General features: G+C 36.2%; 3 protein-coding genes across 3 annotated transcripts; 2 read left to right on the top strand and 1 right to left on the bottom strand.

Moving 5' to 3' along the window:
- Positions 1–273: 273 nt before the first annotated feature.
- LOC136815110 (ubiquitin carboxyl-terminal hydrolase 8-like) lies at positions 274–8,742 on the top strand. Its single transcript, XM_067071552.1, has 11 exons — positions 274–855; positions 1,994–2,079; positions 2,409–3,713; positions 3,834–3,936; positions 4,158–4,505; positions 6,018–6,140; positions 6,330–6,443; positions 6,611–6,654; positions 7,258–7,347; positions 7,595–7,844; positions 8,118–8,742. Exons 1-11 carry the CDS (start codon positions 496–498, stop codon positions 8,181–8,183), a joined length of 2,889 nt encoding a protein of 962 aa, XP_066927653.1. The 5' UTR covers positions 274–495; the 3' UTR covers positions 8,184–8,742.
- A 601-nt stretch (positions 8,743–9,343) lies between these two features.
- On the top strand, positions 9,344–12,286 carry LOC136814980 (uncharacterized). Its single transcript, XM_067071412.1, has 6 exons — positions 9,344–9,392; positions 9,531–9,698; positions 10,009–10,270; positions 10,431–10,821; positions 11,549–11,771; positions 12,072–12,286. Exons 1-6 carry the CDS (start codon positions 9,344–9,346, stop codon positions 12,146–12,148), a joined length of 1,170 nt encoding a protein of 389 aa, XP_066927513.1. The 3' UTR covers positions 12,149–12,286.
- A 3,209-nt stretch (positions 12,287–15,495) lies between these two features.
- LOC136815102 (uncharacterized) lies at positions 15,496–23,501 on the bottom strand. Its single transcript, XM_067071543.1, has 3 exons — positions 23,319–23,501; positions 16,648–18,192; positions 15,496–16,300 (listed from the first exon to the last, which is right to left on the bottom strand). Exons 1-3 carry the CDS (start codon positions 23,475–23,477, stop codon positions 15,578–15,580), a joined length of 2,427 nt encoding a protein of 808 aa, XP_066927644.1. The 5' UTR covers positions 23,478–23,501; the 3' UTR covers positions 15,496–15,577.
- Between the last annotated feature and the right edge of the window lie 2,882 nt (positions 23,502–26,383).

Below are 26,383 nucleotides of genomic sequence, written 5' to 3'. Positions count from 1 at the left end.
CGCCCCTCCTCCAATAAACGCCCCTCCTAAAATCCAAAAAGTTTTATGAACACCCGGGGCATTTATTCGAAGTAATACGATCTTAGTTTACACAAAATATTTGAAATTTCAGGAACATCCAAAACGGCAAGAAGAAAACAGGTCAGTCATGTCTTTCTTTTTCACTATATTGTTTATTATTTAACAATTTATCAGTGAAGAAAAAGGTATAAACTAGTATAAACTATGGCAAAAGTTATTGAATGTTGTTTTTCCTTGTCAACATTTCAGATTCCTGATCTTGATGAATTAATTTTACCTGATGTGCCCGATGACAACCATACCTCCCCTAATAATCAACAACCAAACAATAAAGATAGCTCTGTGAACAATGAGAACCATTCTCCCAGAGAGATACAACCAAAACCGAAGCAACCATCAAAAGATCTTATTAGCGTCACAGAACTCTACGAACTATTTAAAAGTCATAAAGAGGAATTGAACACCATATTAATAATGGATATAAGAGAGACAATAGATTTCAACACAGCAAAGATTCAACATGGACCCACCATTAATATTCCACCAGATTTGTTGCAAACCAACTCAACACAAAATAGTGTTGAGCGATATTTAAGTAAAGACACTTGGGAAGTGTGGATAACTCGGTTTGAAAAGCAATATATAATTATTGTTAATGAAACTTTTAACGAGGAGCAGGAACCTGGAGAGCTTTTGATGGACAAATCAGTGATTTTACAAGAGATACTATGCAAAGCAGAAGCTGAGTATAAAGTGATGATCTTGAAAGGGGGCATTCAAAAATGGGTTCTTCATTACCCAACGATGACTATCAACCCTGAACACATTAGAAAGGTAATAATAATAATACCGGGTGACCCACGAAAAAGTATAAGAGTTTGGAGGGTAACTGTGTCCGAAAAAAATTGAATTTCAACTAAATTCTCTTTTCGTGGTAAAGAGGAAAGGCAAACTTAAATTTTGATGTATTGTTTTTTAATTTTTTTAATTGTTTTTTTAACTTTTTGGAAAAGTAGTTATCGAGATATGGAGTTATAAAGTCAAAAGTCATTATAAAAAACAGTTAAAAAACGTCAAAAAAGATCGTATCAAATTTATTAATTTTAACAAATAAAAAGAGTGAGAAGCATGTTTTGATTTCTTTTACCGGAAGGATTCAAAAAGAATAACAAAGGTTGACAATTCTTTTTGCTACTTTTGGCACTTTTTATTTATTCCCAATTTAAGGACGATGCGGGAATTGTCCATAATTCGATATTACTTATTTTTTTCTTAAGGAAATTTTTAAGACAAAGAAATAGCAAATGATCAAAGGAAAGATGTTTGTTCTGATACAAATTTGATACTGTGTTTTTGACGTTTTTTAATGACTTTTGACTTTATACCTCCATATCTCGATAACTACTTTCCCAGAATTAAAAAATGATACATCAAAATTTAAGTTTGCCTTTCCTCTTTACCATGAAAAAAGAATTTAGTTAAAATTCAATTTTTTTCGGACACAGTTGCCCTCCAAACTCTTATACTTTTTCGTGGGTCACCCGGTAGTTATTGTCCCTTTTTTATTATCTCAATAAGATCTTCACCGGGGGGGGGCAACTCGGTTTCTAAACAACGGCATGTGCCATAAAAAAATGGCTTTCAAAATCGTACCCTTACAGTGCAGCCCTTGAGCAGTGAAATGGTACCCTTACATGCATTTTACCGAACATTTCTGACCCTTACAGTGTAGTTTGATTTCATATCTTATTTTGCTGAAATGAGCCTGAGACATGGACACAATGTGCAAAACAAACCAAAATGTGTGCGAGTCGAAGCTATAAAGATACACCATATATTTACTGTCAGACTAGCAATTTAGCACTCCGAAAACACACCCTTACAGTGTATCCAGCTAAAAGGGTTGGACCATATATGGCTTCACAAAATAATTTGATTTACCTCCTATATGTATCAAATTGTCATTCCTTAGACAAAGCCAGTCAGTCAAGATCTGGATGTTTCAGCTTTGTTGGAGAGTTTAGCATATCCTACACTGGCATCAAGTCTTCCAAAACAGTAAGATCTGATCACTTTAAAAATTCTTTTCATAGATTTCGATCAAAAATATTCATTACATATACATTCTTGGGTCACATTTATAATTAAAAATTTTGTTGAATTTTATGGTGTGATAAATCTAGCTGATGGACAAGTTCCATTTGTTGATAAAAGAGAATATTGATTTAAGGGTTACACTTCGGATTTAAACACTTTCAAATTAATTTAATAATTTCTTGAAGTTGTTTTTACTTTAGTTGTTGGACTTTGCCTTAACTAATCTAAATAAGATCAAATGAGACTGTTTGTCACTAATTAAATTTTCGCTGTGCCTCTCCACTTCACAGAGAATTAGAAGAGGAAGTGCAACCACCGACACTACCAAACACAACGGTCAATAAACCTTCTGAGGTTGAACCTGAAGACAAACTCACCAAGATGAGAAGAATGCTGTCAGAAGAATCCAATGATAAAAACAATGCAAATATTACTAACCAAAAAGTTGTTTACCCCTCCCTTCCGAATGGAGACAGTAAAACGACACCAACACCCAGTACCAATACTGATCATAAAGAAACACCAGAGAAGGCAGTCACACCAAATAAGCCAATTGAACCAATTAAACCTCTTGTTAATTTAGAACAAGATAATGATAAAACAGAACCTCCTAAACCATTTGTAAATAAAGCAATTGAAGAGACAAAAAATTCCATAAAAAAAGATGATTTTGCTGAGCCGAATATTTCTCATGATAAAGAGACTTTAATTACACCCAATAAAAAAGCTGGTAAACTTGGCACGACACCGGGACTGCCATATGGTTGGGTAAAAAAGGTTGATCAGAACTCAGGCAAAGTCTATTATATCGATCATAATACTAAAACCACTCATTGGGTACCTCCTGATTTTCAATCAAACAATGTTTCGAATAATTTAGTAAACAAACAATTGAATATGAAAACATTAGATCCAACCAACCAGAATTTGAAAGATTCATCGAACATTCCAAAAGCAACTTCAAATATCACGCCAACCACAATAACGACACCCAAAGCAGCACAAAATGCGCTCATCAAACCGCCTACACCACAGAATCAAGTTTCAACACAATCAAAAAAAACAACTCCAAAACCAGAGCAGTCAAATATGATTCCTCCAAACATACAAAATGGAGCAGCACAAAAGCCGCAAGTCCCAGCACTGCAACCACCACAGAACACACCTCACCAAACTATACCAAAACAATTGATCCCACCACAACCATCTTCAAATGTCGCACAACAACCTAAATCAACAAATAATACATCTCAGCAACCAGTTACTCTTCAACAACCAACAAAACCCATCTTAAAGCAACACCCGCCGCCACCAGTCAACCAAGCGGCAACACCTCAAAACCCGATGAAACCTAAACCGCCATCTCTCACTCAACCACCAAAGGTTACACAGTCTCCATCCACACCTACAAACGTTCCTCAAGCACCAAAGAACACTGTACCTGCAACTTCGCGCTATACAACAGATTCTCTGGACCTTCCAAAACAACCTTCATTGAAGCGTTCTTTATCCTCACCAAATCTAGCTGAAAACTTCGCGAACTTGAATAAAAACAAACCAAAAACACCGATTGTTGATCGAGGCTCTAAACCAAGGTATTAAGATTATCTTCTCTGATTTTATGTCATAAACTTACAATATTTAACATTTATAATTTAGTTGATTTTATTAATTTCTTGCATTAAAATAATTACAATTCTCGTACTTTTCCATAGCATTCCCAGTAGCAACACAAAACCAACTCACCTCATCGATCGTGCATCGAAACCCATTTCGGCTTCCAGATTGAGAAATCTTTCCCCTGTGTATGGAAGCCAGGTATTGTTTTATCTTATTGTTTTGAGTTGTTTGACTCTCTTGTGGGGGATTTCTAGAATCTTATGCTTGGAGTTTTGGGTTTATACAAAACTCGACAAACGTCATTTTGGTTGTTCTATGGTGACATGGCTCTACTCTAAAACAATCTTATCCCCCAAGGATTTATCTTTTTTGTCAGGTAGTGGTCACATTTCAAATATTTTGTTTTACTTTTTTTTCAGGGCATGTCATTGACTGGTTTGAAAAATCTTGGCAACACATGTTATATGAATTCGGTGCTTCAATGTTTAGTGAACACTCCTCCTTTGGTTCGCTACTTCTCATCTGGGTTGTACGAAAAAGATTTAAATGCAGAAAAAATCAATACAAATCCACTGAAAGGTGTCATCGCTCGTGAATTTGCTTTCATCATGAAAGTTCTTGTGTCTGGCACCTATCGGTCCGTCTCTCCGATCGATTTCAAGTTAGCTTTGGGAGGTATTTCACGACGATTCTTGACATATGAACAACAAGATTCGCATGAAGTCTTATTGATTGTTTTGGATGGACTTCACAATGATGTCAATAAGGTATCATTTTTCTTTCAGTTCTTATCTAGATGTTCATGCTATAAAGCATATTTCATGCATACTTCTTCATAATTCTACTAATTCTAGAAAGATTTTCCATACTTGGGAGCAAGATTTTGCATACTTGGGAGCAAGATTTTGCGTACTTGGGAGCAAGATTTTGCACACTTGAGAGCAAGATTTTGCATACTTGGGAGCAAGATTTTGCACTTGGGAGCAAGATTTTGCATACTTGGGAGCAAGATTTTGCATACTTGGGAGCAAGATTTTGCATACTTGGAAGCAAGATTTTGCATACTCGGGAGAAAGTTTTTGCATACTCGGGAGCAAGATTTTGTGCACTTGGGAGCAAGATTTTGCATACTTGGGAGCAAGATTTTGCATACTTGGGAGCAAGATTTTGCATACTTGGGACAAATATTTTGCATACTTGGGAGCAAGATTTTGCACATTGAGACAAGATTTTGGAGAGCAAGATTTTGCATACTTGGGAGCAAGATTTTGCACACTTGGAGCAAGATTTTGCATACTTGGGAGCAAGATTTTGCATACTTGGAGCAAGATTTTGCATACTTGGGACAAGATTTTGCATACTTGGAGAAATATTTTGCATATTGGGAGAAAATTTTGCGTACTTGGAGAAGATTTGCATACTTGCAAGCTTGGGAGCAAGATTTTGCTATTGGGAGCAAGATTTGCATACTTGGACAAAATATTTTGCATACTTGGAGCAGATTTTGCATTAGCTTTGGAAGCAAAGATTTTGCACACTTGGGAGCAAGATTTTGCATACTTGGGAGAAAGATTTTGCACACTTGGGAGCAAGATTTTGCACACTTGGGAGCAAGATTTTGCATACTTGGGAGCAAGATTTTGCTTACTTGGGAGAAAGATTTTGCATACTTGGGAGAAATATTTTGTATACTTGGGAGGAAGATTTTGCGTTCTTTGGAGCAAGATTTTGCGTACTTGGGAGGAAGATTTTGCATACTTGGGAGGAAGATTTTGCATACTTGGGAGCAAGATTTTGCATACTTGGGAGCAAGATTTTGCATACTTGGGAGAAAGATTTTGCATACTTGGGAGAAATATTTTGTATACTTGGGAGAAAGATTTTGCGTACTTGGGAGCGAGATTTTGCGTACTTGGGAGCAAATTTTGCACACTTGGGAGCAAATTTTGCACACTTGGGAGCAAATTTTGCACACTTGGGAGAAAGATTTTGCATACTTGGGAGCAATATTTTGCATACTTGAGAGCAATATTTTGCATACTTGGGAGAAAGATTTTGCGTACTTGGGAGAAAGATTTTGCATACTTGGGAGGAAGATTTTGCATACTTGGGAGGAAGTTTTTGCATACTTGGGAGGAAGATTTTGCATACTTGGGAGGAAGATTTTGCACACTTGGGAGCAAGATTTTGCACACTTGGGAGCAAGATTTTGCATACTTGGGAGCAAGATTTTTCATACTCTTGATTGAATTAATTTAATTTTTTTTTAATATGTTTAGGCGAAGACACGGTCAGTGATTCCGAAGCGCGACAACAATCAACTTTCTGATGAACAAGCAGCAGACCAGGAATGGAAGGATAACATCATTAACAATGACTCACTTGTCTTCAATCTCTTCCAGGTACCACGCAATCTCTTTTTTCATAAAGTTTCTCTAATTTTGATTATAGAGAAAAAAATGTTTCTTTTTTAACGTTTAACACCAAACTTTTTACTAAACTTTTAGTAAAAATCCGAAAAATTTCTAGTATCGTATGTTTTAGTTATTTTTTGTTCTTCTATAACTATCATAACTGTTTCAATCTTTTAGGGACAATTTCGATCTACAGTGACCTGTTTGACGTGTCGTTATCAATCCAAAACATTCAACACTTTCAATTGTTTACATCTTCAACTACCGGTTACTAGAGTCGCAACTCTTGCTGTAAGTTACACGTGGGCTTTCTTGACTTCGTAATATTTCGTAAAATTTAGCAGCTGAAGATTTTATAATTCAAGATTTTCCCCTCTGCCCTCAATATCTTTGTTTAAAAGTATATGTTATAGCTAGACTCGCTAGACTATTCAAAATACTTACTTGTCTTGTTTTAGCAATGTTTGGAGCTGTTCGTCAAGCCAGAAAAAATAGATTCATGGTAAGTTTTTACAACTCTTTGTTTAAAAAACTCCTTTTAACCCTTCAAACCCGAGTGACGTGTATACACATTCTAATTTTGTCGAAATACTAGACTGGAGTCGTTTATAATGCGTGTAATACTAATAATACCAATACTAATAATAATACGGGATTTAGTTTGTATAAACGACTGGAAGAATCCGGTGTTCCAGCCTTATAGATACAGGGGCTAGCTACGCTGAAACTTACGTAGTGAGAAAACAATTTATCAAGCAACAACAAACTCTCAAAACGAAATCAACTCAAATGAAAAACTTTCAATACAAATCCACACATATTTTTTTTCTCGAGAATTATGTTGAGCAGGAAAAAATTATAATTGCAATATTGACACTTTTCCTTTGTTTGGAGTTAGTGCACAAAAGTTTCTAGACGACTAAAATTGTTCCATTCATTACTTTTTGCTTTATTTCTACTATGTATAAATTAGTCGTCTAGCTTGCTAGACTATCGAAATACCGAGTCCCACACTTTCAAAAAATATTGTGCGCTGGAAAGGTTGAAAATTTCCTTATTACTATTATTAATGGTTTTAATTTTCTGTTCATCTTTTTTCGTTTAGGCATTGTGAACGATGTAAATGTGATCGATCAGCTGCCAAGACAATTGAATTATGGAAACTCCCTCTTGTACTCATCGTGCAGCTCAAAAGGTATCCTACATATTCATCGCATGACCTATTTTGATTGGAACGATCCTTGGTGTTGTGTGAACAATTTCTGTTGTATGTTTGCGTTAAACTAGAGCCTTGTAATAAATAGATTAAACGGGGAAAGGTTAACTCTCGTTCAGGGCTATCATTTCGGTGTTATCATACAGGGGTGTGAATTTTTTTTGTTTTTAAAAATATTTCATTGCTGACTTTTTGAATGTCTACTCTGTTTTTCTGTTGATTCCAGATTTCGATGTGAGGGTATTTGGACGAATAAAGTTCAAACAGCGGTTGATTATCCCGTCAACAATTGGAATCTCTCACAGTATGTCACCGGACCATCAAAACGAGCATCCAACTACAATTTATACGGTATAATCAATCATTCGGGTAGCTTTGAATCCGGACATTACACAGCACGTTGCAAGAATGCAAACACCGGTGGAGGATGGTTCCTCTATAACGATGAACGAATTTCTGAGCTAAATACCATTAAGGTGAGAATATGCTTTGTTGCTTTATCCATGTTCAGTAATTTTTATGATACCATTAGCCATGTTTGTTTTATCCGAAAAATCTATCCTGCAGATAAGTCGAGGTATTGCATGTCTTCACTTCATCTCTGTCTAGCGACTTCGTGTACGTAAGAGAGAGGAATTCGTGGTTTGAGGAATTGGGATAATTATTGTTCGGATCTGCTCTTTTTTATGATTTATTCTGTGAAATCATGCTCGTTTATGCTTTTTATTTTTTTTTTTGCTGAATTACAGACAAAAGAAGCGTATGTATTGCTCTACACAGCCGTCAACTTCGAAGATTACGTCACCAAGAGATGATTGATAGAATATAGAGTCCTGGCTCCAAATCGTTGGCAATGTAATGAAAAGGAGAATGTTGTTCATACTTTTTTCACAATGGTCGAAATCTTTACCGCGAAGTTTCGTACGTCCAATCTTATTGGTAAAACACTCGATTGGTGTAAAACCTGTTTTATTTTGAGTTACTCTAAACATGAAAATGACCTGATGTGGTGATGATTCATTGCGATTATTTATGTATAGTTTTGTAGACTAATTAAATGTATATCTCTTATCACTAGCATTTATAGCATTCTTTAAAATGCCGAAGTAATCTAAACATTTTGAATAAATCGGAACAGTTGACTTGCCTACTTTCCTTTATCTTTTGTTTTTCTTCTTCAATCAGCAAAGTGGTCAAGGATAGATTTTTTCACTTTAATTAATGTTCACTTATTTTGTAATTAAGCACATACTTTTTGTTCAGTTTTTTATTTTTTTATCGTAATAGAATTGTACCATAGGAAATGTGGATTCTTTAATGTAAGTTGGTGTTTTCCTCCTCCAAATTATTCAAAAATTTCTGAGAATTTCAAAATATTCATGTTGCAGTTTCACTACCTGTGCTTACTTTGGATAATTGAATTTAACGATGAATTGTTTTTGTTTTTCTAAAGTAATTAATGACTTCCGAAAGACTCAATATCGAAAAGCAAGTTTAGTTTAATTTTAAAAACAACATACTTTCCTCAGAAAATCTCATACTTCTTAACCTTTCCTGTAATTTTCTGTGGTTAACTTAATTCAATTGTACTTATTTTTTAGATTCTGAAAAAATCATTCGATTGGTCAATTGAATTGTAATAGAAAGCACCAATCAGAAAAAGTTTGAGCATCTTTTTAGCAACGGATATGACAATGTTACATAAGTTTCTTTGAATTATATTTTCGAAGAAAGATATTCGAAAGTGCTTTTTGCAAAACTTTCCTTTCAAATTTTCTTGGAAAGGTTCCAACAATCGAAAGTATGTAACGCTAATAATTTATAATTTCTTTGATTGAGCTAATTATCATCACATTGTTAATTAATTCTTAACAACTTCCGGTTTATAGAGTGAAGGGGTATAAATACAATTGTGCACAATCAATGATGCTAAAGAGGGGTAAGAAAGAAAATCTGACACAACAATTCCTCAAAAATGTTTTTGGTATTTTTGATCATCTTCTGCACAAACTCTTCATTGAATGGTGAGCCTATTTAAAAATATTTTTGAGTCTGGGGTATTGCTATCATTTCTATTATAGACACAAAATGTATATTTTTAAGGACATACGAGTATCCGGGTGACTCTTCCACATTGTTCTTCTTATTGTTCGATATCTTAGGTGCAAAACTGGAACCAAAGGTTGGTCTATTTTGGGGACAAAATGAAGCGTACAATAAATTTGGGGTAAAGGCACAAGAGGCAAGTTTGAAATCGTTTTGTGATCGAGGCATCTATGACGTCATCATCTTGAGAGGGGTCCAACATTGTTCTTTCAATGGAAAACTTGGTAAATATCTAATTTAATTCTCTTAAAACTCAACTCATAGTAAATCCTGCCTATATTATGCTGATATATAAGCAATGTTTTTCTTTTCCTCTTTCTGACCAATCTTGCTCCACATCCGTGTCAATTCAAAAAGCTTGTAAATTAAAATTGACGAGTAAGCAAACGATATCACTCTTATCAAAAAAGCCTTTAAAGTGCATGAGAACTCAAAAACCTTGACTAAAGAAATTTTCTTCGAAATTAAACAACTAAACTTGTGCTTTTTAGTACTGAAGGCTTTTAATCAAGGAAGTTTGTTTCTTCTATACAGCTGCAATGCCTGCTTTGAATTTCGCCAATCATTGTCACCAACGTCGTTCAGCATGGTACGCTAAATACCAATACCTCGAATGTCCCTCCATGGAAGACGATATCAGATATTGTCAAGTCAATGGAGTCAAGATTCTCTTAGACATTGGAGGATTGGGCTATCATATCATTTTCAGCTCGCGAACTGAAGCGTTGGAGTTCTCAAAACAGATTTGGTTTGCTTTTCTTGGGAACTGGCGTTACTCAACCAGAACCTTCGGGCAGTAAGTTCTTTTCGTTTTTAGAAATAAAATTGGATTTATTTATTTAATGATACTCTTACCATTTTATTTTATTTATACTAATGTTTTTCCATTTTGTACGTGCCATTTTTTGCATAAATTACTGAAATTCACCACCCTAACTGATTTTTTTTAATTCCAGAGACATCATCTTGGATGGAATCAACTTGTCATTACATTCGAGCGCCAATCCCTTTATGAGCGATTTTCTTCACGACCTTCGTGATCGAATGGAAAATGATTGGAAAAAGACCTACCTGATAACCGCCTCACCACCGTGTTACAAAGAATCTTACTCTTTCTTTCAAACCTACTCAAAAGTTTTCGATCGAATCTTCATCGACTTTACCCTCCATCGGAGATGTGAATATAAAGGTCCATCGAGCGGCCAATCAAAAGTGGATTTCCTCCTGGACACTGATTGGTTCACTAGAGATACACGACCGGAGCTGAGATCGTTTTGGTTCGTATTATCGGCATCATCGTTTACCAAAGGTCTTTATCTGACAAGAGGAGAGATTGATGAATTAGTGGTGAGTGGGTCTTTTCAAAATTCAAAAAAAACATTTAAAAACATGATGCTAAAATTCTACGAGCAGGGGGTCGGGGTAAAACCAATCAGCTGCGGCCAGTAATAACCTGGGAAAATTATGACAGTATTGAAATATTTTGACGTTTCTAAAGTAACTGCAAATGCTTTAACTGTCAAACTTGTCTTGTTGTCTCGAAGCCAGTTGGGGAAAGAACCATAGTCCCAAGGGTAAGACAGAGAATTGGATTGGAACAGATTTGAAACTAAAAAATTAAAAAGAGAAATCTAAAAATGTCACTTGATGATTTTGGAAATAGTAGAAAAATTCTTCTCCCTCTAATTTTGATTTTATAAAAATTTTCAATCTTTCAAACCCTTCAAATAATTCACTTCGAGAGTATCTTTCCAACGGTGTATAACTTTTAACATTGTTCTAAAGAAATTGTTCAAAAAGTAAAGTGTTCACTTACCTTTGAGACGGACTTTAGTAGATATTTTGATTTGGGTGGGGTTTATTGGCTTCGATCTTAGCCTGTTTGGAACGTAAATGTAAGTCTAATGTTAAATGTCAGTGTTATAACTCACATTCCCAAAGCTTGTCAATAAAGGATTTAAAAATCGTTTGTGGTTTTTAAAAGTTTGCAGATAATTCTACTTTTGTCTCGGATATTACGGCCATGATTGTAGTCTAGGTAATTAAGCATACGTAAAAAAAAAATTATCTGTAGAAAAAGAGTAAACACCGGAAGATCACATTGAAAGGGATTGTTTTGAACGAAGCGAGTTTTGATGCACACAACATGGACAATGGAGAGACATTAAGTATGACGATCTATCGCGTGATGGGTGGAAGCCTCCAACAGGCCAAACAATCAATCGAAAATATCAAAAAGAAAAAGGAAGGACCACCAGTTTGTAAAGCCGGATCCCTTTGTCTTAGAGACAGAAATGGTAAGTTCAAGACTACCATGGGTCAAAATTAGTCTGAATATAGAACATACAATACAATTATTAACACATATTCAAGTTTTCTTTCACATGATTCTCCCCTACAGCTACTTGTTTCAAATAAACGCCCCTTCTAGAGGGGGGGAGTTTTTTTAGAATTTTTCCTCGAAGGCTAGGGAAGATTTGCTTATATCAAGGAAAGGTACCCGTTTTGCACAAAAATGACGCATTCTGTTGACGTCATTTACTAGTTTAAAATGGTTGGTAGCAGTGACCCATATCAAAATTCTTTTCTAATTTCAGCATCGTCCAAGATTTCACCACCTTACTTTACGATTTTAATTGCGAGCATTGTATTTATGATGTTTATTTTCATGTAAATAGTTAGCCTGGATATCCAGACTGTATGTAAACTAAAGTCTGTTCGCTTTAAATGTGCACTAATTTTTGTTTTGCTTCCTATATTTCAACGAAACCTTCAATACTAACATATTATATATTGTTGAAAAGAAAATTCAGAGCAGTATAATTCTAGAAAAAAAATTCAAAAAAATGAAGGAGAAAAATGAACTTTCCTTAGTAAACTTGACTTTTCCTGCGCGACGTTCCCTTCCAACATCGTAAGGGCTCTGACCATAGTGAATTTTTAATATTTGCCACTTACAAAAGATAAAGTTCTACTTGATGTAGCCCACAAAACTGTGACATGTTATACATTTTCTGTTAGGCTAATTATTCGTGAGTCTGAAAATCTAAAAATCGCAATGAAAAAATTTGGCGAAGAAGAAAATGAAGACTTTTGCGAAGAAGAGTATTTCAACTTTGAAGAGCTTAGTTTCGGCGAAGAAAAAGCATTTTGAAATAATTTTTGTGGTAGATGGTGTATCTTTTACCGAACTAAAATTAGTTTTTCGGAAAATTTTTCTAAAAGCTTATTTGCTTCAAAATCTTTAAAAGAGTGCTTTTTGACCAATTTTTCATCCCAATTTTTCATAAGAAAAACAGCCATAAATTTTGATGCATTAATTTAGAAATTTATTTTTCCGAAAAAATTAAAACAGTTCAATTCATGATATTCATGACGTAATCTTTCATACGAAAGCACCCGAGATAACCCGGAACTAGTGGCAAGATAACAAAACAATAGTGGCAAATTTTGCCACTAGTCCCGGATTATTTTGTGTGCTTCCGTATAAAAGATTACATCATGAATATCATGAATTCTTTGCGGACAGTTTGAAAAAACTTCGAAACAAAAAGGTTAATTACCCATTAAAACTTAGAACTTTTTATAAAAGAAGGTGATGCACCCGGGGGGGGGGGCAGTCAGGCAAATTAACCGACGGGTATGTGCGGCGGTTAAGGGTATGTTTATCAAAATATCAGAAATGCACTGTAAGGGTGGACTTTTGATAAATGCACTGTAAGGGTGGAAATTTCAGCAAATCTGGGAAAAATTGCAAATTTTTGCTCGAAAATGTTGATTTTTTTTGCTCTAAAAGAGTTTAAAATTTGAAAAAATGCACTGTAAGGGTATGAATTTCACCGATTTTTTTCTGCACTGTAAGGGTGCGATTCTAAAAGCCATTTTTTTCGCCGCACATACCGTCAGTTGGTAAACCCACTGCCCCCCCCCCCTCCGGGGTGACGCAATATATTTTAACATCTTTTTAAAGTCATAAATGCGATTATCTCCGATTATCTTTTTAACGAGCACAAAACCACTGCCTAATTTAAATTCTATCAAAAGTTACAGCCTTTTTTATCTATGCTGCAAATTATATTGAGACACAGACTTCAATAACGAAATTTTGTAAAATACCATAAAACTATTTTTCTGGGATTTTTTACCCAGAGAAACTTGTTTGTTTTTTCAAAAATTTAGCTTCATCATCCAAGTTGATTTTTCTAAAAAAGCAATGCATTGTGGGATTGTTTCGGGAGTATTACAATAGAATTTCCTCGTGGATTTCTATTGTAATAATTTCACAATGCATCGCTCTTTAGAAAAATCAAAAACTCCGATAACATTTCCAGTAGAAATACGAACCGGTTTTTGGCTGTTGGCGAATTTAAAAAAAGGGGTCAAGTTGCACATTTTACAAGAATTTTTTTCATTGGATTGGTCGTTAACTATTCAAACAAAAACTTTTATTATAATTTTCTAAAGAACGCGTCATCTCTATTGTTTTGAATAACCAATTATGTGAGCATCTTATAAAAACTTCATCACAACTGAAAAAAAGCTTTAGTCTTCGGTTTTTATTGATAATTAAACCATGTTACAACAAGCAAAAAAAAATAAAATCAACAAAAAGGCGATATCCGACGTAGTTCTGTCTTTTTCGGCCGGAAAACTAGTTCTCAAAAATCGAATTTGCTCATATTTTCGGCATTGCTAATACCATGCTAATACGCATCTCTGTGCAAAAAAATAAAAAAAACCAAAGTCCACTCGCTTTAAATATGCACTCTTCTTTTTGCTTGCCATTTTCACCGTTGCAAAGATAATTCAAAACAAACTTTTGGACAAGTGTTTGCAAAACCTTTCGTATGAATATGGAAAAGGAAAAAAATGAATTCCGTATCCTTTTATCCAAGAAACTTAATTTTTGGTGTGATAGGTACATTGAAGCCTCGTGAATTCATCATATATCAAATGTATCTTGAGAATTCGCAAAAATCGCTGATCTACATACTCGGGGCCACGAGTTGCCATTGCCGTATGTTGAAGTTAAAACTTTTGAAAAAGTACTTTTGGGAAAAAATTAGAGATAATAATAATTTTCAATAAAGAATAAAGGTTCGAAGGTTTCGAGTTGTTCTCAAATTCGACGTAATTTATCAACTTTTTCCGACTAAATAATGGATTTTCAATAAATAGCTAATTATATAAAAAAATTGTACAACTTTATGCAGTTTATAGGCTGTAAAAAAGTAGAAATAAATATTTATTCAAAATAATGATTTATTTTAGGAGTTTTATCCAAACAAACAATCATTTCAAAGTTCTTCATGTCTTAAATTCCCACTACTTTAGGCGTACTTACAAACTTTCGCGAGCAGAAACTTTCGCGATTTTCGCGAATTTTGGCCCTTTTCGCGAAAGTAAATGTCTTTAAAAATTCTAGGGAGGGCCATTCGCGAAAGTTTATGCTCGCGAAAAGTTCTTGACAAAATAGAAAATCTGTAAAACTTCAAACTTTGTATAAAATGTAACTTTTATGGCACTTTTTAGCCTGCTAAAAGACTAATAAGTCAAAGGACAAATATTTCAAGCCGATCCAAGAAGTATTTGTCCCTCTAAGCCATTATTTTATGTGAAAATTCTCAATTTGACGTCTTCATTCGCGAAAGTTTATGCTCGCGAAAAATATTTTTCCGTTAAATTCGCGAAAGTAAATGTCGTGAATTTCGCGATTTTTCGTCCTCGCGAAAGTTTCTGCACGCGAAAGTTTGTACGCCTAAAGTATTCCTCTTATAAATCAATTCCCTGCGAAATGGGGCATAAATTTGAGATAAAAAATATTTGGAAACTTCAAGTAATAATGATTGAGAGCGCTCTTTCTGGGTTCAGGCCGTTCTTTGATTGATGGGCTCTTCATAAAGAAAATCCGGCGGGGGGGGGGAGTTTGAGAAAATATTTTTCCCTGATCTTCCCTGGACAATTCGATTTTTTCACACCTTGGCACCGAAATTTACTCCTGATAGATATCTTGAACCCCAAGATTTTTTCTGGAAGAGCCACATTTCCCTTTCTTAATAATGCCCATCCATTCATTGAAGAAGGAAGGTTGGAAAAATCTATCTTATGGAGTATCCGAAGTATTCTTCATAAAAACGATCTCCACAATAGCCGACTCTTCAGTTTCTTTTGAAGCATCATCCTGATCAACAGCTGAAGGGAGTGTCAAACCTTTCGGTGACGTAACCTCGTTCATATGGCCCATCAAGACGCTCACCATTTTCTTACCACTAACGTCCTGTTCACTAGATTGGTTTAATGTAAACAAAGCGAGTTCACTGGATTTATCGATTTCTTTGGGTTCTTGTTGGTGGATATGCTGTTCAATATGAGAGTTCAAAAGTGCGATGGATTCAAATGTCTCGTTACAATAAGTGCAGCTATGTTGCTCACCACTTTGTTGATTTGCAACTAGTTTTGTTTGTAAGTCTTGGCTGAACCGGCGTATCACTTTATTTGGTTTTCGCTGTTTTCGTTTACCGGACATTTTGTCCGGATCGTCTGAATCTGAATCGTCCGTCACTAGACTGTGTTCTACCATCTTTTGATCGAGCAATCCTTGATCAACTAGCCTTTGATCCATTATCATTTGTCTAGCTAATTCTTTCTTCCGTAATTTTCTCTCCTGTTTCAATAATTTCTTGTTGGCTTGAAATTCTTCAGCTGTTGTTTCAGTATGTTTGGCAATGTGACGGTCACAGATAGTGCGTGACTTGAATACGCGTTCGCAGATATGACACTTGGCTTTCTCCGTCTCTTTCGGCTTATCGTGTGTCTTGACGTGAACCTGTCAAAAAAAATAATTCTTACAAATGATATTTGTATTGGAGTAAATTGTGGATTTTGAATGCTTCCTTGCTTGCCACGTGTTTTTTTAAAAGCGGTCAGCGAAATTCCTAAATAGAAGAAGCTTAGCTTTTTTTCTTTCGCTGAAAAGGCTGATCGGCGGAGATTACGGTATATACCAAAAAATGCAAATGAAGGTGACCAAACGCAATTAAAGGATATCCCTGATAAGCGTCTCTCAACATATAAGAAATAAATACATACACGAATTGCAAGTTTTGACTCGAGTAGAAAAGCAGACTGGAAAACGTTTCGAAAAAATAAAGTTGAAAAATGTAACAAAATTACTTGTAAATGCTGCTTTAGTTTGAAGGTAGCTTTGCATATAGGACACTCATGTTCGCGGACACCTGAATGTCTCAAGCTGTGAAGATAGACGGAATTAGGTAGTTTCAATTTCTCCTTACACACAGAACAAGTCAAGTTCTTATCTTTGATGTCACTATGTTCATTGAAACAGTGCTCTTTGAGATCTGCTTGTACTTTAAAGTTCTTGAAGCAACAATCACACCTCCAGTTCATCACCTCAGTGTGTGTTCGCATATGTTTGGTCAAATGTCCAGGTTGCTTACACTGTAAACCACAATATTTACAAGTATACTTCCTCTCGTTCGTATGCAAAGGCATGTGTCTCTGTAAATCTCTATTCAACGCAAATTTCCGCCCACAAATCTCACAAGCGAAACTACCGTTTTTGAAATGACGAACTGTTTTATGAACACGAAGGTTTTTACGGGAGGAGATCATTTTTCCACAAATGTCACACTCTACTGGTTGTTTCTCCTTCGGTTCTTTTTTGGCTAGCTTCCGAGTGTTTGTCTTCTTTTCACCATTAGCGCCTTGCATCTCCATATGGGGACGTTTTTCACCAAGGTTGCGAGCAATTTCAATGGAAATATTTTGTTGGTGAATTTGTTGAGTTTGATTGGATAATTGTTGCATGACGGATAAAATACCTTGTTGTTGTTGCTGTAAAGTTTGTTGTGATTGTGGTTGAATTTGTTGAGGCTGTTGTTGATTGGGCTGGGGCGGGTTGGGCGCTTGATTTTGTTGGTTGTTGAAATGTTGAAGTTGGTTAAAAACAGACGCTGGAGGAAGTTTCTGAAAACCAGAATTACTTTGTTTTAATTTACCCTTGCTATCTTCCGTAAAATTATTGAAGTTTTTACCGATAACAAAGACAGATTCATTGTTTGGTTTTGGAAGAAGTGTAACCAGGGCTTTATCTTGCTGTCCTTTGTGAGAATTACCAACACGATCTGGTAAATGAAGACTCTCAACCATGAAATCGGCGCCTTCTTTTGAAAGTAAATGTTGATCCTCATTTTGCTGGTGCTCTGTATTGTCTTTTTGTGTTTGGGTTTGTTCTTGTTTTGTGGGGAGAGAATGAGGAGGCTGCTGGTCCACTGTTTTATTCTCTTCATTGAATATATTATTATGAGAAATATCTTGCGAAACACCCGTCAAATTTGTGATATTCAAAGTCACGCCTGAATTTTCTAATGGTTTATCAGTGGTGTTCTCAATGTTTGCTAAAGTTTGTTTTTCATTGGTGTTCAAAGAGGTGGCATTCATTTCAGCCGCATTGTTGTTGGTCACGGTTTGAATATTTTGCGACAAAACTTGTTGTTGTTGTTCGTTTGTTTCTGTTGTAGAGTCATTATTCGATACATTGGTGCTTCTGTTGGAAGGGCCTGGGAATGATTGGTACTCTCCATCGTTTATAGGTTTGTTGATCCAATATTCAGTGATCAAATGAGGGAAGGAAGCCGAGATGTGTTGCTCTGATAGCCAACTATCCAGCCATTTAACACGATAACACCGCAAACCACTCTATAATAAAAATCAAAAAATATTATGTAATCTTTGAAACATCTTTTAAAATGAATACAGGGTCTTCTGGAATCCAAGCATACTCAGGTTATAGTTAATAGGAAGGAAGGAACGGAATTATTCTGTCACGCGAAAAATAAGCCAACTCAACCCTACATTTATTTTTCTCAAACAGTCGAAGTGATTGCACAAATCGAAAAGGCATGTTTGGAAACTCATGTACTTTAGGCGTACAAATTTTCGCTCAAGAAGTATTTCCCTCTAGGCCATTTTTCGTATATAATATTTCATCGTAATATCTTAATAGTTTATCGTCGGGAAAAAATATTCTATTGTCAGATTTTCAAGTAAATGTCGCAAATTTGCGAAAAAACGATTTTTTGACCTCGTGAAAGTTTCTGCTCGCGAAAAGTTGTACGCCTAAAATAGATGACACCTGAGTTTTTTCTTCCTTTAGAAGGGATCGCTCGGGTGCTGTACAACGAACCGGGTTCTCAGCCAACTTTTATTTATACTTCAGCTAGATTATTGCTTCCTTTGCACCTAATATTATATTTGTTGTTATGTTTTCGATGTTACCCTTCTATAGTTTCTTTCTTCTAGGTTCTCCAGATAGATCTTATAGAGCGAATTTTTTTTAGTGGTTATGACACTCCAGTCTAGACTAAAATGTATGATCCTTAACCATACTTAGTACTTTCTTGCTAAACCTTGTCTTTTTATGTTTGGAGTTTGGTTTGGCTCAATGGTAACTGGTACCTAGAGACACCTACTCAATTATCTGAATTTATTCAAAGTGAACTTGAGCTAAATTGAAAAAAAATTGAAAAAAAATTGAATAAATTATGACCCTGTGTGACCAAATGTTTTTCTTTCCGAAATAAAAAATCCTTTTTGTGTTGTCAAGCCGCGACAGAATTTTGAAAGACCCAAAAGACAAAGGTGTAACGATGGAGCTGCAAGTATCATTAGAAAAAAACCTTGATTTATTGAAATGAACAAAATATATTCATAGTGTGCAAAGGAGTCATTAATACTAATAACACTAGCGGTCCCAGGCCGTTCGACTTGTCACCAATTCATTAGCTTGAGCGAAGACAGCAGACGAAACTATATATTTAAAAGGGGTAGGTTAAAAAGAGGACCTTGCAGTGCTTTTTTAACCACAAATAATTTGTTTAAAGAGAAATAAAAATAAAAGTAGGATTCTCTAGCCATCGTGGCCATCGAGTGTGACTTTGAAAGACTTCTATCAAATATCATCTAATTTATATAACGTCTACAATAAAGTCATGATGTCATCAAAAGTACATAAATACTTAGAAGCAGAAAAAGCAGCAAGACAGACCTGTAACAATTTCTATTTCTATTTCTATTTGGTTGAGTTGCAGGAGGCTTTGAGGCCTATTTTCGCAACTATAGATACTTTCAATGAGTGCCCCGTCAGCACCTTGGACTGACAACCCAATTCCCCTCTTATGGCATGGGTTGACCCGGGCGAAGTTCATTCACTTCCCAAGGGAACCACTGCGAGTGGGAATCGAACGTCAGTCATTTGTGCAGCAACCAAGGTCAATGACCACTATACCACAGCACCTTACAACACATACAACAACTACATCAGAGACAATATATAATAAATGACAAAAAGAACAGCAAACTATTCTTCTCTTTCATTAAATCAAAAAAGACAAATATCACCCCAGTTAGCCCATTACTTGACAATGGTCGCCTCCAAACAGAGGATTCTGACATTGCAGAAACATTAACAAACAATCTGCAAGCATTTTCTCTGTAGACGACGGAATTTCACCTGAAATCAACGACCCGCAATCAGACAAATTACCTTCACTAACAGCATTCTTAAACTTTTAAAGGATCTAGATCCAAACAAAGCCAGCGCTCCAGATGGCATTTCAACAAGGATCCTCAAAGAATGTGCAGAAATTTTTCAATCAAACTCTGATCGTGCGATGGAGTGCGATGGAGTTCAATCAGTTTGATTTGTTTGACAAGTTCGATTGATCGGGTGCATATAATAATTTGACTTGTAGTTATGCAGAGGAATCTTGCTTTTTACATGTGTGAATTGAAAGCATAACTAAGCTATCAATTTGTTGAAATATTTAAAAATGGTGAACGTTTTTCTAAATCCTGAACTAGATTAAATATCTCATGGTTATAGTTTTGAATGTGAGAAGACAAAAAATCAACCCCCCCTCATAAATCTCCTTGCACCATCAGCCTTTTTTAGTTCCCCAAAATTTGAAAAATAAAAAAAATATCTGCCCACCATAAACCAAATTCTAAATCCCCCAAATTTGATGCCCAACAAAGGGCTAGATGTCAAACTTTTGCTGAAAAGTGTGCCGTAGTTTGGTAGGAAATCCTCCTAGCTGCCTAAGTCATGTGATATTATAATAGAATTTCAGCGCTTGACCAATCAGAAGCTTAGTGGGTTTTCGAAAACAAAAGCAACATTCTTTCCCATATTCAAATTTTTTTGCCTGTGATAGCTTAAAGCACCCTATGGCAACCTTAGCCTGGAGATCCATGCTATGATTTCTTATTTTATATACTGATCAGGGTATAGGCTGAGAGTTTGAATTTCCCAGATCCTAATAACGGTTGAAAACATAACCAATCAAATTGTGTTATTCTTTTACTGGTCACACTTTCTTAGAGAAAGCGCAAGTTCTGAAATTAGGTTTTGATTTTAGTAAGTTAGGACAGCGCTAAATTCGAATTTCCCACTGTAATTTTTTTGAGGCAGTAATCTACCTGTCCTGTAAACATCAGATTACAAAAATACAGGACAGGTCTCCTGTCTATGGCAACCTATGCAGAGGTGCAAACTCTCACGCATTGTATGTGAGACTCACACATTCCAACACTGCCTCACGCAATTTTTCAAAAGTTTGATTTCTCATGCATTTTTGAAAAAAAATTTTCCCAGATTTCTGATCTTTTGGAAAAATTTTTCTGATTTATGACATGGGAAAATAGGAAAATTTGGGCTAAGATTTCGGATTTTGCTTCAAAATTGTTATCTCACACAAAATGAACATTTCAAGTTGGCAGGTCTGGCTATGACAGGACACTCTTGACGCTCCGGAAACGTCCAGAGAAAAAAATTCCATTTTTTTCGTGCTACGGAACACCGGAAGATTCTGGAGCACAATTTTCGGCGATTGGTCTGCACCAGAGCTCCAGAACGTTCCAGTGCACTTCCGCTACACTCATATTTTAAAATAATCAGCCAACTCATGGTAGTTTCGATATTTCGACCAGTGATGCTTTCAAATATAGCTAATGTGAGAAATTCATTTCATTAATGGCTGAAACATCATCCTCAAAGACTGTATAAGTATTTTATTTGACCAACAAAGTGTCCATCACCTCTGGGGACAAATATTTTTTGTAACTATGTTCAAACGGTTTTTTAGAACATGATAAAAATCACTTACTCTGGGAGCACTGGAGAGCTCCAAAGCTTTCCGGAGAGAAAAATTGTCTTTTTTTAGCTGCTCCAGACTGCCAGAAGAAAGTTTCCGGAGCACCAGAAGGGTCCTCCTATTATGTTTATGACCCCTTTTAACAAGCAAGTCAGAAAATCTCTGTGGATACTCTCCACTTTGTGATTTGAATGATGGCGTCAGAGGGAACCTCTCGGTAGTTTTCTTTTTCCCCCACCAGAACTATTAAAGACAGTTAGAGAGTGCCAGCTTCGTCCTTCGACTACTTATATATAGTGAAGATATGTAATATCGGGTGGAGACAAAACGCAGAACGGCGGAATGCCGGAATGCCGGAACCGGAATAGCTGTTCCGTTCCGGCCGGAATAGCTATTCCGCGGAATATCATTTTTTTATTTTTTTTTTATTTTTTGTAATAGCTATTTTCCGCGGAATATGATTTTTTATTATAATTCTCTTTTATCACCCCTGAGGGTATATCTATGTACATAATCATCCATAATCACCCATTACCACCCATAATCACCCATAATCACCTATAATCAGCAATCGGCTACCTCACTGGCTGTTTTTCGTATGGTATATAAAGGAATGCACTCGTGCACTCGCTTGTGAAGTCATTCTAATACACCTTTCCCGGGGTGTTGTTTGGGATTTTATGTTTGAGTGTTTCCCTTAGATATAACTAAGATAGAACTAGATTAATTATACCTCACGGAAAATTTGACCGGCTAAAAACGCCGTACGACCCGGCAATCGTCCGTACGGGGACGTCCTGCAGCGTACCTTGCGTGGCCCGTAGCCCGGCGACCGGTAACAGTGGAGTGATGAAATTTGGTATGCTCCCCCCTTCGATATGCTTGACGTCTCCAGAAAGTTTTAAGTCGTGAGACCTACCCAGTCCGGCGCTAGGGGAGGGGGTCATTCACGGTCCCGTACGGGTCCTTTACGGTCTCATGGCGCCCTTCCGTCAACTTTTCAGGACTTCAGACCTATTTTTTCGGAATCTGCACCCAAAAAAACATGAAACATCAAAACCTGGATAAAAATTTTAAAGGTGACTTTGACCCGCTTCAATCTGGGGACCCCTAATGCGTGAAACCAACGCTTTAAACCACTGGACCAACTTCTAGCCGTGCTTTATAGAATGTTTTCAGCGATGTCATACCTTCGTTAGCTTGACTTCCGCTTGACTTGGCGGCCCAGATGGAAAAAAATATATAATCATATTCCGCGGAATACAAAATATAAAAAAAAATCATTATTCCGCGGAATAGCTATTCCGGCCGGAACAGCTATTCCGGTTCCGGCATTCCGTCGTTCCGCCGTTCAGCGTTTTGTCTATACCCTGTAATATCTGTCATTTTAGAAAAAGAAAAGTATTGATAGATAAATAACTCAAACTGATAAAAACGAAAAAAAGTTAAGAATATTTTTGTTAATTGTGTATATTTACGATTTTTTTGGTATTTTTGATTTTTTAATCATTCCGAAACAGAGGGTAATTTAGCAAAAAGTTAAAGGGAATTTAAATAGTGGTATGTGAAAGAAAAACCTAATCCAAATGAAGATAGAAGAAAAGTAATAGTGGAGAAACATATATAAAAATTGATTTATACTAGAAAATTTTAAAAGCAAAAAAGACTTACTTCATCAACAAATGACTCAAGAATCTTTTCAGGAACGATATGCGGTGTTGCTGAAAATTGTGAGAAATTCTGTTTCGCAATAGTTTCCTCGAAAGACTTGAAAACGAAGCTTGGATGGATCATCCATTCAGAGGAATTTTGCCTAGCGTTGGCAGCCATTTTCTTTTTGAGTTTTGACTAGATTGAGACCCGATTTCCCGATTTTATCGTATTTTCCGCCATCTAATAACATGGCGGTTTGGCGGCCGCCCTACTAGGCAACTACTCTCCCCCCCCGCTAATTAATTTTTCGAAAATTTTCCACCCAGGACATCTTATTCCAACCCCCCCCCGCTTATTAATTTTTGGGAAAATGTTTTTGAAAGTTCCCTTTTTTGTCTTAATTCTGCTGTTAATTAGCCTCCTTTGTATAAACATTTTCCACCCAGCCCAGGACATTTTTATTCCAACCCCGCTTATTAAATTTTGAGATTTTTTCCAACCCCCCTGCTTATTCCAACCCCCGGCTATTAGGTACCCGAGAGTATAATCTAGCACCCAGATGGTGAAATTTTCATCCGACACGCTAAAGCTCTGAAGGTCGGGAAAATTTTCAACATCTGGAAGGTTTAGATTACGGGATTTTGCGAGACCGCGTCAAGAATTTTGCAGCGGGAGGTCTGGTAACCCAGCCCCCTCGTTTTCGGGGATTGGCGGGTCCAACCGAAATATTTATAGGTTTACGCCAAAGGCACATCAAAGGCCGACTATCATTCCTCTCCGATGGGAAATTGGCCCGCTCCTTTAGAGCTTTAGCGTGGGCGGCCGCCAATCCGCCATCGGAATATCAGATAACCGAGAGTAACAATTTCAAAAAATCGGAGAGGATGAATGGATACAGTGGGCCTTTAATGATGTGCCTTCCTAGCATTCTTCATTTTTTCTTTGATATGATAACGATATGAAATTATCATTCGTGAGGCCCCCCAGCGGCACCCCTAATCACGCCATCACGCCAAAAAATTTTCTCCATCACGCATCACGAAAATCGCTAAAATTTGTCATCACAATAGCGAAAAATAGCCCAAATCACACATCACGCCTCAAATTTTTGCCCTATCACGCATCACGCCAAAAATCTTGATCACGCCATCACGCTAAAAAAAAGTCCCAATCACGCCATCACGCAAACCGCTGGGGGGGGCCTCATTCGTGCGTGCTGGCTACGTGCATTATTTCTTAAGTGGATGGCTCCTATTATCAAGAATACTTTAAAAGCTATATTTTAAAGTATTCTTGCTATTATATACTCCCAGATTTTGAAAGCCAAATCTTTGGCGGCACATGCCGTCGTTTAGATAAGAAATCGAGTGCCCCCGGATATACTACAGATCGTTTTTATTTTTTCAGTGCGAACGTGTGGAAGTTCATTGTTAAGTCAGTGTCCGAATGTCGGTTTATCTATACTTAAGTGCACGTGAAGAGATTCGTCGTGATGGATGATCTTCAAATCTAAGAATTGAAAACTGCTAGATCACGTGCATGTGTAAGGTTTGGGTGATATTTTTGTATCGATTTCTTTCAGCTTATCGACACGGCGTTGATTTGATGTCCACGAAGAATGAGAGAAGAATGTCGTCCATGTATCTTCCGTACACTTTAGTATCAGCTTCGGTTCCATCGTACATGCTAAGCCAAAGCAAAGACCCTCCAGGGAAACCCCCTTAACTAATATCACATTTTGTATGCTAAGCCGTCCGTTATGGCGAGTTTGAGAGGATGATGGTTTAACATTGCTAGCCCGCCTATTCCTTGTTATTCAAACTCCTGGTTATTCGAAGTAAATTCTTTCCCTCCTTTGGAGCTTAATAACCGGGAGTTTACTGTAACTTCATTAAATCACAACAACTCAACAGCATATCATTAAAACAACACTGCCATGGTGGTTTTAAATTTGCACAACAGTTGTCTATGTATGACATAGGAAATATAGCTCAGGCGAGTTAAGGCAAGTCCAAGACCTATTTCCCGATATTCCCACCGCTTCCCATTATTCATTACTTAAGGGCTCTGACCATAGTGAACTTTTCATAATTGCCGTGTTTAAAATGTGTTTTCTGACTGATGTAACCAAATAGACTATGGCATGTTATACATTTTCTGTTAGACAAACTATTCCTGAATCTGAAAATTCAAAAATTGCATTGAAAAAGTTTGATGAAGAAGAAAATGAAGACTTTTGCGAGGAAGAGTATTTCAACTTTGAAGAGCTTAGTTTCGGCGAAGAAAAAACATTTTGAAAATTTTTTCGCAGTAGATGGTGTATCTTTTACCGAACATTAAAAATTTTTGCGGAAAATTTTTGTAAATGCTTCTTTGTCTCGAAATCTTCAAAATAGTGGTTTTTCATCAATTTTTCATCTGGATTTTGCTTAAAAAAACATTCATAACTTTTGACACATCTTTTTAGAAAAATTTTCCGCAAAATTTAAAATAGTTCAATTCTTAGCGGACAGTTTGAAAAAGTTCGAAGCAAAAAGGTTACTTACCCATTAAAACTTAGCACTTTTTATAAAAGAAGGTGATGCAACATATTATCAACGTCTTTTTAAAGTTCATAACGTCATTTTAGCAATTGAGTTTTTAATTACTCTTAAGGGATTTGATTAAAAATCAATTTATAAAGGCAATTCTTTGTTAAAAGTGTTAAAGAATCTAAAACATAACTTTTATGTTCAGATACTAAAATCAATTTTCTGACTATGGTCAGAGCCCTTAATTTTCACATATCATACAGCTCAAAAAGCGTATTGACGAGATGGTTACGGAAAGGACTGGGTAAAAAAATTTAGATTAGGCCGATTTCAAGGTATTGGCCAAAAACTGATTTTGAAGTTATGAAATTCGTCGAAATACACGTCATAGTTAAGACCAAGAATATTCTTGGTAAGACTCGTGTAACTTATGGCATGTCCAAAAAAGGACATAAGTTTGGCGCAGAAAATTGAGGGAGTTAGGTATGGTCATAGTGTATTAAGATGCAGATTTCAGAACTGCCTGTTATCATAAAATAAATTTTTTGTCTT

Source organism: Clytia hemisphaerica, unplaced genomic scaffold, assembly GCF_902728285.1.
Source record: "Clytia hemisphaerica strain Z4C2 unplaced genomic scaffold, Clytia hemisphaerica genome assembly, whole genome shotgun sequence".
NCBI lineage: Eukaryota > Metazoa > Cnidaria > Hydrozoa > Leptothecata > Clytiidae > Clytia > Clytia hemisphaerica.
Note: the sequence above shows the minus strand (reverse complement) of the source record. Positions and strands in the feature narration are given on the sequence as shown.

Excerpts from the sequence above, each read along its gene's own strand:
- LOC136815110 (XM_067071552.1), top strand. The coding sequence starts at position 496 with ATGGATATAAGAGAGACAATAGATTTCAACACAGCAAAGATTCAACAT. Across the intron at positions 3,714-3,833 it reads GATCGAGGCTCTAAACCAAG|CATTCCCAGTAGCAACACAA; the intron begins GTATTAAGATTA and ends ACTTTTCCATAG. Across the intron at positions 6,444-6,610 it reads CTAGAGTCGCAACTCTTGCT|CAATGTTTGGAGCTGTTCGT; the intron begins GTAAGTTACACG and ends GTCTTGTTTTAG.
- LOC136814980 (XM_067071412.1), top strand. The coding sequence starts at position 9,344 with ATGTTTTTGGTATTTTTGATCATCTTCTGCACAAACTCTTCATTGAAT. Across the intron at positions 9,699-10,008 it reads TTCTTTCAATGGAAAACTTG|CTGCAATGCCTGCTTTGAAT; the intron begins GTAAATATCTAA and ends TCTTCTATACAG. Across the intron at positions 10,271-10,430 it reads TCAACCAGAACCTTCGGGCA|AGACATCATCTTGGATGGAA; the intron begins GTAAGTTCTTTT and ends TTTTAATTCCAG.
- LOC136815102 (XM_067071543.1), bottom strand. The coding sequence starts at position 23,477 with ATGGCTGCCAACGCTAGGCAAAATTCCTCTGAATGGATGATCCATCCA. Across the intron at positions 18,193-23,318 it reads TTGAGTCATTTGTTGATGAA|AGTGGTTTGCGGTGTTATCG; the intron begins GTAAGTCTTTTT and ends TTTTTATTATAG. Across the intron at positions 16,301-16,647 it reads AACTAAAGCAGCATTTACAA|GTTCACGTCAAGACACACGA; the intron begins GTAATTTTGTTA and ends TTTTTTTGACAG.